This window comes from Engraulis encrasicolus, chromosome 23 (assembly GCF_034702125.1).
Source record: "Engraulis encrasicolus isolate BLACKSEA-1 chromosome 23, IST_EnEncr_1.0, whole genome shotgun sequence".
Lineage (NCBI taxonomy): Eukaryota > Metazoa > Chordata > Actinopteri > Clupeiformes > Engraulidae > Engraulis > Engraulis encrasicolus.
The window spans coordinates 16,089,548-16,101,846 of NC_085879.1; the positions used below are offsets into that span (position 1 = coordinate 16,089,548).

Here is a 12,299-nt window from a genome sequence, read left to right on the forward strand (position 1 = left end):
AGCAAAGCATGGGAGTTGACGCTGTATTCCCTTCGCTGTGGTCAGATACATTATAAAAACTTCAGAGTTGCTCAGAGGACTTTCGGTTGCCACTGTACAGTGTAAAAAAAAAAAAAAAAGTTCCTCGATGCTTCTTCAGTTTGCCCCTGTGGAAAAACCCCTCGACGGGGGCTCTACAGAGGGGGTGGGGGTTGGGGGTCATTTATCTATTTAATTTTTTTAATTGTATCTTCTAAGAGTCAATTTGTCACATATAGGTTCAGAGTATCTTTAGGGGTTCCCCCACACTGGCAGGTTTGAGGACTGTAGCTTCAGGAGGATTATTCATAGTGAGGCAGTGGGGCAACTGTGGCCTAATGATTTGGGGCCCACTCCTGTACCCTCACCCATACATGATGTGCCCTTGAGCAAGGTACCCCACAGCTCCAAGGACTGTAACCAATACTCTCTACCTAAATAACATCAAGTGACTTTGGATGAAAGCGTGAGCTTGGTGTACGTATTGTAAAAAAAACTTTTTTTAAAAAAACCTAATCTCCACTTTTCACACCACACTCTTTCCCATTCAACAGTTTATGTAGGCTACAAAAACACTGTATCTGAAGTGCTCATATATTTTCTATAGCCTCATGAACCATATAGGGTGTGATTAATATTGTTGTATGCTCTGAGATTTAAATATCATTGTTTTTGCCAATCATGCTACATGTGTTTTACATAATCCCTTACGTATATTGTACTCAACACAAATACATATTACTAATCCCGTCAACCAGTGGTGTAGGGCGGTCATATGTTTGATCATTTTCAAGAATCCTCTCTGCACACAGGTGGGTAGTCATCATGGCCTAGCGCAGTTATTCCCAAACGTTTTTCTGTTGGCACCCCCTTTTGGACCCCTCGTTTGGACCAGGGTTCAGGATGATTTTTCCCCCTGGGGCACTTGATTGCTTAATCCATTCTTGATGACAGGTGTAGGGAGGGGTGACTGGTCAGCGCTCCCCTCTCTCCTCTCTGCTCTCTCCTCTCCTCGCCCTGCATGACACTTACCAAAGATTCAATTATTGGATCCAGGGAAGCTGACAAGGTGGGACAAAGGGGTCAGTTGTCCCGTACCCAGGGAAATAGGGGGCTCATAATTGGTTCCTCATATTGAATGTATTGGGTGGGGGCGCCCTTTGAGAGGACTTTGTCCTGGGCCCAACCAAAGCTGTCAGCGGCCCTGATTGGACCCACCACCACAACCATGTAATAGTCCTTTCTGCGTAGCCTCGTAATGTGCAATATTTTGCCAGCGGAATATTGTAATAGCCATTGAAAAGACTACCACTACACTATACCACAACATTACACAAAATCCTTAGAAATGCATTGCAGCTTAATCATTGTCATTCTGGTAATAGCAAATCTATAACAGGGGCCAACGCCTTCTGAGTCATTCATACAGTGCCTAGCCTCATTTAACGCCGGCCCAGGGTGCATACATATAGACTAAAGTTAAACTTTGTTTATTTTGGCCAAGGGCCCGCTTGTCCAGTTTGGAGAAGCGGGCCCTTGCCATTTGTGTTATCAATATTACTGTAATCAGACCTCTCCTGCTGATTATGTGGAGTCAGTGTGGTGCTCTTTTTATTGATTTTTCTTGCTGTCCTTTTTTTGTTCAACAAAAGTTTCAATCTCAAAAATGACGAAGCGGTATTTAAAAACCTGATGAGAAAGTAACGCCCCCTCCATCAAACCTGTTTCCACGACATGCAGGAAATTCACTCTTTGAAAGACCACAGAGCAAGACAAGGTGAGAAAAAAGTGGGCAGAGGTTGAGTATAAAGCTCAGCTCTAAAACCACGATACAGATACAGCTGCAGACAGAGATCAAACATCAAACTCTTCAAACTCTTCAGACAGAAGACAGCATGGACACCAGAATTCTCCTCCTCCTCTCTCTCACCGTCTACCTGGCTCTGGCTCAAAGTAAGACCCTTCATCATACAGTAGATAGATAGATAGATAGATAGATAGATAGATAGATAGATAGATAGATAGATAGATAGATAGATAGATAGATAGATAGATAGATAGATAGATAGATAGATAGATAGATAGATAGGTAGATAGATAGATAGATAGATAGGTAGATACATAGCTCTGTACTTGAACCAAACATATGAAGATAGATAGATATGCTTTTGAACCAAACATACGTTATCATATGAAGATAAAAATGTATGTAAAAATATGAAAATAAACACTAACTTTTTTTTTGTCTAGAGCACCCAACCCAGAGATGTACTTGTCGCAGAATTCGCAACAAACTCGAAAAACCAAAACAAATCCAGGACATCCAGATCCTGCCGCCTTCCCCTTCATGTGACAAACTGGAGATTGTGTAAGTTGCCTTTCATTGGTGCCAGTTTCATCGTTGTTGGTGATTGCATAATACTTAACATTTATGGTGGATTTTTTATTTGTTGTTTATTGTTATTGTCTTATTGTTTTTAGGGTGACAATTAAAAATGGCTTTCAGTACTGTATGGATCCAAATTCTGAAAAACTCCAGAATATTATCAGAGCCTTCCTTGAAATGTAAGTGTGTATTAAATTTCAGCATATTTAGCATAGGCCTACTAATTTTATGGGACATTCCCCTTGAATGACAATCATAATACCATATGGTGATTGTAGCATATGTTATTGTAGCATACTGTCTATTCGATAATGTTTACTCTCACGATATACCCCCCACTTTAGACATGTAAGTTGAATGTGAGCATTTATGAAGTTTTTCCCCCCAACAACTGTGACACAGGAAGAACAAGTCAGCAGCTCAACTGACAACCATCAGCCCCAGCGATGTTTGAGGCGGCCACAAAGCCTCAATAACGCCACCCCTAAACCCCTGAGGTGCAGACATCAGCCAGTTACCGTGAATGTATTTTCAATCTTGTAAAAATGGCATTACATTGTAAAAATGTGGTGTTAATTTAACACCTACTCTGGGACTAAATACACTCTAGAAGATGTTCAATTGTGCTGAAACAAAACTGCATTTTTACTGTGCAATTGTAGGCTAATTTCCAGTACCTTGCTTAAAGATGTAAAAGTGGCAGATTTTGCGAAGTAAACTCTCGTCAGACACAAAGTCTGATTAGGCCGCTCCTTGCCCTTCAGTCTGCACATCAGCCAGACACCATAAATGTATTTTTGAATTTGCTCAAAAGGGACATGAATGCACATTAATCAGCTTTTAAATGATATAAACGTGTCCAGAGTTGGCAAAGTAGTCCCTTGGCAGAGATAAATAATAACTTATTGCTTGTTTCCTGCCATATAACCTGCATGTAAGCTATTGTCCAGAGAATGTATCAAATCATGATGTTGCAAAATCTTATTTGTTCACATGTGTTATTTTTTTTTATAAATAAAACTTTCAAGCTATTATTGGACGTGTTATGATGGGTCACATTTATTCACATTTAATTTTTTAAAATGAACACACACATACACACCTGAAAGAATGAACGGACATTAAAACTCCTCACTAACACCTAACAATAACTCAATCAGATGTATTGTATTCATTGAGTTGCACTGGCTACCGCTCACTGCCCTGATCAAGCACAAGGGCTTGACCCTTGCCTACAAAACCACCGCAGGAATGGCTCTGGTGTGGCCCTGCCGCATGCGGTCTGGCCCTGCTGCATGCTCGCTCTAAGTAATCCCAGTCAAGGTCAAGGTAAAGGTAAAGGTAAACTTTATTGAGAACAAAACTGTTCTCTGTCATTGTTCCTCAGTGGTGGAAAAATCTCCCACAGGCAGCAAGACTAGGCACAGCTCTCTCAACCTTCAAGAAGCAAGTAAAGACTTTTCTCTTTCGTGACGTACTGCACTAATGCTTCAGCTGCCCCAGACCCGGACTTGACTATGGCATGATTTGTACGTGTGTGTACGCTACATAACCCTGTACTAATGTACTTTTAAAAAATAGCCCTATTTAACATCTGCACTTGTTCTGTATAATTCCTGTGCACTTTGTATCTGCTAGTGAGGTTGGCTATGATTATGCTCTCGATTTTAAGTTGCTATGCTTAAAAAGTGTCTGCCAAATGCCATTTATTTAATGTAATGAAATAATGTAAAAACCTGACTGGCAAAGCAGGGCTTGGTGCGCATATGACCTGAAGCAGTGTCACGTACACAATGCTGTGCTGTAATGACTAGGGGGACAGGGCCTTCATAATCATTAATGCACCTCTATTGATGTTGCTCAACACATAAAGACCAGGAACAGAGGCAGAGCAACAAACACTTTAACTCCTTAGCGCAGAGCCTCTGTTATAACCTTATTGTCACCAAATTGCAACGCAGTCTCACCCCAAGTAGTCAATTTCTGACTACCTTGGACCAGACGGCAATTTGTGACGTCTTGGGTATTCCTTCCACGTCACATTTTGACTATGTGGCCTAACCCTAAAACTATTCCTAAACCTAACCTCAATGACGTTATGCTGCCACAAGGGCCGCCTTTGAGGACATAGTCAAAATGTGACGTGGAAGGAATACCCAAGACGTCAAAAATTGCAGTCTTGGGGTGTCAAAAATTGAGTAGTCAAAAATTGACTACTTGGGGTGAGACTGTGTAGCAACTTGTTAATGGCGAAGTATTACGTAATCAGTTACTTAAGACTCTCTGCATTGTCATATCAACGTTATTATGGTGTAAGTGCAAGAGAGTCCTTGTGCACAGCCCCTCAATGCAGGTGCAGGTGTGAGGCAGGAGGAGGTGAATCAATAAACCAAAAGTCAAGAGACACCGCACACTGCTTACTTTTCTTAACTTTATTTCTTGGAGCGAACAACGCGTTTCGCCCAATGCGTCATCAGGTTCGCTCTGATAGAGCGAACCTGATGACGCATTGGGCGAAACGCGTTGTTCGCTCCAAGAAATAAAGTTAAGAAAAGTAAGCAGTGTGCGGTGTCTCTTGACTTTTGGTTATTATGGTGTAGTTGAGTGTGTTCAGCAAAGAGTTATTAGGCCCGTCGACGGGCCCATCTGCGTTAAGAGGCTACCACTGGCTGCAGAATCTTCGTATGCATATATCTTAACAACATTGATTATTCTATTAATTTTCAGACCCATTGGGTGTTAATGGGTTATAAACAGCAACCCTTTGATTTTTTTTCATCAAATCACACCATATGTTGAATGTTGAACAAGATGTTGAGAATTGAAAGCAAAACATGGGGGAAATGTACAGCTTTTGTCAGCATTTCCAAAGCACATCAATAGCTCTAATGGCTGGGCACTGGGCTGCTACACCGGCGATCCGGGGTTGATTGTGGCCCGGATCATTTGCCGATCCTTCCCTGTCTCTCTCTCCCAACTCGCTTCCTGTCTCTCCTCCACTGTCCTATCTCAAAAAAGAAAGACTTCAAAGCCCCAAATAGCCTATATACAGTATATATATATAAAACAATACTTTGCGTGGGGATCATTAGTGGACAAAGTCAAGGAGTATAAGAAGGGCTGCTATTAAAAAACCTGATGAGAAAGTAACGCCCCCTACATTATCAGGGCCTGTGATAGGTACAGGCAGACAAGGTGGTTGCCTAGGGCGCCAAATATCTTGGGCCGTCTGAAAATCACTCAGATTTATAATTGAAGTGGAGTAACTTATAAGTTAAGTGGAGTTGAGTATTGTTTAACTTAGCATTGGCAATGGTTATTCTTTAGCACTCAGTATGTATAGGCCTAATAGCTCAGTTGTGCTCGATCAGATGTGCGACGCTATATTTACAGATGCCAATTTCTAAATGCACAAAAAGGAAAGGGGGTGCTCGCCTAGGGCACCAAATTGACTAGAACCGGCCCTGTCCATCACAAACCTGTTTCCACGACATGCAGGAAATTCACTCTTTGAAAAAACACAGCGGTGACAAAAAAGTGGTCAGAGGTTGAGTATAAAGCTCAGCTCTAAAACCACGCTGTAGAGAAGTCTGCAGGCAGAGATCAAACATCAAACTCTTCAAACTCTTCAGACAGAAGACAGCATGGACACCAGAGTTCTCCTCCTCCTCTCTCTCATCGCCTCCCTGGCTCTGGCTCAAAGTAAGACCCTTCATCATACAATAGATAGATAGATAGATAGATAGATAGATAGATAGATAGATAGATAGATAGATAGATAGATAGATAGATAGATAGATAGATAGATAGATAGATAGATAGATAGATAGGGTCTTTATGAGATTCATGAGATGTTTTGCTTTTAGCAATAAAAGATGTAGCCTTGAACCAAACAGCATTATCATATGAAGATAAAAATGTAAATTCTAACATTTTTAAAATGTTTTTTTTTTCTTGTCCAGACAACCACGGGACCGAGAGATGTACTTGTCGCAGAATTCGCCCCAAACTCGCACCACCAAAACAAATCCTGGACATCCAGATCCTGCCGCCTTCCCCTTCATGTAACAAACTGGAGATTGTGTAAGTTGACTTATATTGGTACCAGTTTTATGATTGCATAATACATTTTATGATGATTGCATAATACTGTGTATTTATGGTAGATTTTGATGGGTTGCTAATGTGGTAGTGTAATGTTTTGTGAAATGTAATGTTTTTATTGTTTTTAGGGTGACCATGAAAAATGGCCTTCAGTACTGTATGGAGCCAAAGGAAGAAATACTCCAGAGGGTTGTCCGATCATTGGAGTGAGTATTACATTTAAATAGTATATTAATAATAATTTTATGGGACATTAACCTAGGGTCCCCAACCTTTCTGGGTCTGAGGGCCACTAAGGGCTACCCGAGGGCTACCGAGTGCTACCCGAGAGCTATGTTTGTTAAAAATCCTCTACCAGTAATTTGACATTGTTCTAAAATCACACTATGATTGAAGGATTGTTTGCTTTTTGTTACTGATAAAGGTTCTAAAAAAAGAATCTCATATTGAAAATGAGAAAAATATTAACTATGAGTAAAACCTTGTCATAGTTACTAAGAAGCTCAGAAGCTCCTGGAGGGATACCTGGCGCCCGCGGTTGGTGATGCCACCATATTGTGATTGTATAATATATTGTAGTATAATACATCTATCTATTAGCTTATCTATTAGATGATGTTTACTCTCATGATAAACACCCCACTTTAGATATATAAATGGAAGTTGAGTGTGAGCATTTATCAAGTTTTTTTTCCCCCCAATGACTGTGACACAGGAAGAAAAATTCAGCAGATCAACTGACAACCATCAGCCCCAGTGATGTTTGAGGCAACCACAAAGCCTCAATAAGGCCACCCCTCCACCCCTGAGGTGCAGATATCAGCCAGTTACCGTGAACTATTTGCAATTATGTAAAAAGGACATTTCACTGTAAAAATGCAGTAATTCAACTCTTATGGAGTAATTTGGGACCAAATACTCTAAGATGTTGAATTTTGTTGAACTAACACTGTATTGTTACTGTGTAATTGTAATTTCCAGTGCAATGCTTAAAGATGTAAAAGTGGCAGATTGTGCTAAGTAGATCCTCATCAGACACAAAGTCTAATTAGGGCGCTCCTTGCCCCTTAGTCTGCACATCAGCTAGCCACCATAAATGTATTTTTGAATTTGCTTTAAAGGGACATGAATGCACATTAATCAGCATTTCCATTTCAGAGTTTAAAGGGACACTGTGTGAGATTTTTAGTTGCTTATTTCCAGAATTCATGCTGCCCATTCACTAATGTTACCTTTTTCATGAATACTTTCCACCACCATCAAATTCTAAGTATTCATTATGACTGGAAAAATTGCACTTTTCATACATGAAAAAGGGGATCTTCTCCATGGTCCGCCATTTTGAATTTCTAAAAATAGCCATTTTTAGCTGCAAAAATTACTCTACTTGGACCATACTAGAAAATATTTGTTTATTTATTCACTTTCATGTAAAGATCAAATTTGACAATAGGCAGCCCAGTTTCAATGATCAGCGTAGTTGCAGTACGTTTTTTGACCATTTCCTGCACAGTGTACCTTTAAACGATGTTAACGCGTCCGGAGTCCCTTGGCAGAGATAAATAATAACTAACTGCTTGTTTCCTGTCATATAACCCATGTAAGCTATTGTCTACAGAATTCATCTAATCATGATGTTGCTAAATCTTATATTTGTTTTATTTTTTATAATAAATCTTTCAAGCTATTGGGTGTGTTATGATGGCTCATATTTATAATTAATTCACATTTCATTTTTTAAAATGAACACATGTGTAGGCCTATACATACACACCGGACATTAAAACACCTCACAAACACCTGACAATAACTCAATCAAATGTATTCTATTCATCAAGTTGCACTGGCTACCGCTCACTGCCCTGATCAAGCACAAGGGCTTGACCCTTGCCTACAAAACCACCGCAGGAATGGCTCTGGTCTGGCCCTGCCGCATGCGGTCCTGAGATCAGTAAGGTCAGATCAGGGGTCAGATCAGAGGTCAGATCAGTAAGCGATCTCGGTCAAGGTCAAGGTCAAGGTCAAGTTAAACTTTCTTGAGAACAAGACTGTTCTCTGTCATTGCTCCTCAGTGGTGGAACAGGCAGTAAGACTAGGCACAGCCCTCTCAACCTTCAAGAAGCAAGTAAAGACTCTTCTCTTTTGTGACGTACTGCACTAATGCTTCAGCTGCCCCAGACCCGGACTTGACTAAGGCATGATTTGTACATGTGTGTATTCTACTTAAACCTGTACTTTTAAAAAATAGCCCTATTTAACATCTGCACTTGTTCTGTATATTTCCCATGCACTTTGTATCTGCTAGTGAGGTTGGTTATGATTATGTTCTCGATTTTAAGTTGCTATGCTTAAAAAGTGTCTGCCAAATGCCATTTATTTAATGTAATGAAATAATGTAAAAACCTGACTGGCAAAGCAGGGCTTGGTGCGCATATGACCTGAAGCAGTGTCACGTACACAGGCTGCGATTTGTGAGGATATCCCACTTCTGCAAAATAAATAATGTCTGGGGGGACAGGGCCTTCATAGTCATTAATGCACCTCTATTGATATTGCTCAACCCATAAAGAACAGGAACAGAGTCAGAGCAACACAACCTTTAACTCCTTAGTGCAGAGCCTCTGTTAAAACCTTATTGTCACCAAGTTGTTAATGACCAAGTAATCATTTCTCTGCATCGTCATATCAATGTTGTTATCAGGGGCGGAGCTATAGGAGGGGCAAGCAGGGCTCTTGCCCATGGGCCCAGGTCCCTCCCGTATTGGTGGTGAGGGGCCCCATTATGACTTTGGAAGACCGTATGGGGGGCAATATCAGTGTTTTGCCCTGGGGCCCCGTGAATAATTGTTCCGCCTGTGGTTGTTATGGTGTAGTATATTCAATATTCAGCGAGAGTGAATAGGCCTGTCAACAGGCCCATCTGCAGTAAGAGGCTACAACCAGCTGCAGCATTTATGCATATTTACCCTTAGCCTCGCGCACCATCCTACGTACTTCCACCAAGAAACTTGGTAGTATTATGGGATGGTCAGGACCAGGCTAATTTACCCTTACCAGCATCAACAATTCAGTTCAAATGTTTAGACTCATTAGGTCTTAATGGGTTAAAATCAGCAACCTCTTTCATTTTTTCAAAGAATCACACCTTGCACATATGAGTGATTGTGAAACAAGATGTGAAGAATTGAAAGCAACACATGCAGGAAATGTACAGCTTCATAGTCAGCATTTCTGAAGCACATAAAAAAAGACTATGTGAGGTGATGAGTAGTGGCCAACATCAAGAAATATAAGATAGATAGATATAGGCTGCATATACGATAGATAGATAGATAGATAGATAGATAGATAGATAGATAGATAGATAGATAGATAGATAGATAGATAGATAGATAGATAGATAGATAGATAGATAGATAGATAGATAGATAGATAGATAGTACTAACTAAGTTTGACTAAACATTTGTTTACAAGGAAAGCATTTGAGGAGATGGATAGATAGGAGGAGATATGTCCCTGTGGAGGTGTCCGTAGCCCAGGTAGTAGGCCTATGTACTCTACTGTATATTGATAACCCTCCCATTTCAGAGCCTGCAGGGGCCTAAGGCCTACACTGCCACCCAGTGGGTTTGTATGAGTATGGCATGGGGTGAAGTATTTTCTTCTCAGTTGTCACACTTGGCTGTAGACATGGGAATTCCGGTTCTTTGCAGTGAGCCAAATCATTTGGCTTGGCTAAACAAGAGGAGGACTTGGCTTCTTCAACTCCTAAAGGACTCCTCAGTGTGTTCTTTTTATAGTTCATTGAAATGGCACTGCAGTTTTGACCTATATAAGTACGCTGAATACACGTAACAATTTCCAGTGTCATTGCATTCAACTTTTGCGATTTCTTCTGTAATGTAATGTTATCCTACCTTGATCGCAACACAAATGAAACATTCACATAATGCGCATGGGAATAAAATGTAAGGTGACCTAAATTTGGTAGCCTATCACCTATTGTATTGCCTTTAGCATTTCTTAATTTGTTATGCACAATTTTCACATTACATCCTTGGTAACCCGTCAGTCAGTGTTCAACGTTCATAGTGATAGAAAACCCCATTGACTTAAAGTGACTCTAAGTAAGTTTCCTATGTGGGTTCATTGCCCTACAGGTTGGCAGCGGAATCATCTCTCACTCCAATGGCTCAGCACTTTTCATGTGACATCAGGCGCTTTGGACACTGGACATTTCAATGCATTCAAAGGAGGTATACGATGGTGTAAACATACGTAGCCTACATTTGATGCCATTGTTTTCTGCCTTGACATTGGACAACTCCAGTTTTGAATCAAAGCAGGATCAATTGCCCACAGGCCCCCAGGGCAAAATAGGCCTACTGATAGGGTCACCCATATGGCCTGACAATAGGGCCTCCACCACTAAATACTGATGGGGTCAGAGTACCAGTTAAAAACAAGAAAAGGTTTTTGAATAGGTATACGTTTTCTTTTGTTCCTGTTTCTGTTAACCTACTGAACGCAGGTCGTTAACAACTACCATCCTTGTAATGCCATGTATGTGTGTGGTAGGCTGTAGTAGATATGCACTTGAGTATCTCTATGAGGGCACTTTATGTATGTATGTATGTATGTATGTATGTATGTATGTATGTATGTATGTATGTATGTATGTATGTATGTATGTATGTATGTATGTATGTATGTATGTATGTATGTATGTATGTATGTATGTATGCATTGATCTTGAAAAGGAAGAAAGGAGTCGCACACTGGAGCTGAATGCGAAATCAAAAACTGTATCAAACAAAGCCGAAAAAAGTAAATAAAACCGACAGACAGGGGACAAACGTTTCGGGTCTAGCCCATCATCAGTGTTCCCAGTTTGAAAAAAAAAAAGATTGCATTGCATTGATCTTGACCCATATGGCCTGACAATAGGGCCTCCACCACTAACACAGGAGGGCGCTGTGCTCAGGGGCAAATGCCCCGCTCACACTCCAATAGCTCTGTAAATGTTTTTGAATGCTTTGCTTCAAAATGGAACTTGTCATGCATCACAGTGAAAAACATTAATACAGAGGAGGTCCACTCCTGCAGACTATGTGGTTATAGGTCATTGAGAAAAGTCAGTCCAATCCAGTGCTCTTCACCATGCTGATGAACCACTGAAATGAGTTTGGAAACTCGGAAGATTTAATAAACTACTTAGAGCTGGTATAAGGGAACTGTGTTTGCCTATGACGGAGACATCTGCTTGTCAGCAAATACGATAGAGACAGAATTGTGTCTAATTTAATTCATTTCAATTTGGTTTATTCAGTATGCATCAAAACAACTTTTTTCATGTGACTGAGATTGGCGTGCAATGAATATTAGCTCTCTGCAGCGTGCTCAGTGTACCCAAGCTGCTTGCGTTGGGTTGTGCGTCAATCAAATGCTATTTGTGCCCTCATCTCAAGTCCTGGAAGGGGTGTGTGTCTCGACTCACGCCAGCCCTGCAACAGACACCCTTGCCTTGGTTTGCCTTGCCTGAAAAGTTGGGCCATGGCATGCATGAGGTGTGTGTGTGTGTGTGTGTGTGTGTGTGTGTGTGTGTGTGTGTGTGTGTGTGTGTGTGTGTGTGTGTGTGTGTGTGTGTGTGTGTGTGTGTGTGTGTGTGTGTGTGTGTGTGTGCGTGTGCGTGTGTGTGCGCGCGGGCATGCATGCATGCGTACGTGCGAACGTGTGGCTTGTGGAGAGAGGGTCGGGAAGTGCAAGTGGAGGGCTCTGTTTGTGTACATT

The 12,299-nt window shown here is 41.0% G+C and overlaps 2 protein-coding genes across 2 annotated transcripts; both read left to right on the forward strand.

Annotated features, from left to right (window-relative positions):
* Positions 1 to 1,789: 1,789 nt before the first annotated feature.
* Positions 1,790 to 3,426, forward strand: LOC134440565 (alveolar macrophage chemotactic factor-like). Its single transcript, XM_063190684.1, has 4 exons — positions 1,790 to 1,971; positions 2,269 to 2,386; positions 2,500 to 2,583; positions 2,807 to 3,426. Exons 1-4 carry the CDS (start codon positions 1,914 to 1,916, stop codon positions 2,856 to 2,858), a joined length of 312 nt encoding a protein of 103 aa, XP_063046754.1. The 5' UTR covers positions 1,790 to 1,913; the 3' UTR covers positions 2,859 to 3,426.
* Positions 3,427 to 6,012: 2,586 nt separating this feature from the next.
* Positions 6,013 to 8,196, forward strand: LOC134440566 (C-X-C motif chemokine 11-1-like). Its single transcript, XM_063190685.1, has 4 exons — positions 6,013 to 6,106; positions 6,367 to 6,487; positions 6,637 to 6,714; positions 7,224 to 8,196. The coding sequence occupies exons 1-4, from the start codon at positions 6,049 to 6,051 to the stop codon at positions 7,273 to 7,275; spliced, it is 309 nt and encodes a 102-aa protein (XP_063046755.1). The 5' UTR covers positions 6,013 to 6,048; the 3' UTR covers positions 7,276 to 8,196.
* Positions 8,197 to 12,299: the final 4,103 nt, after the last annotated feature.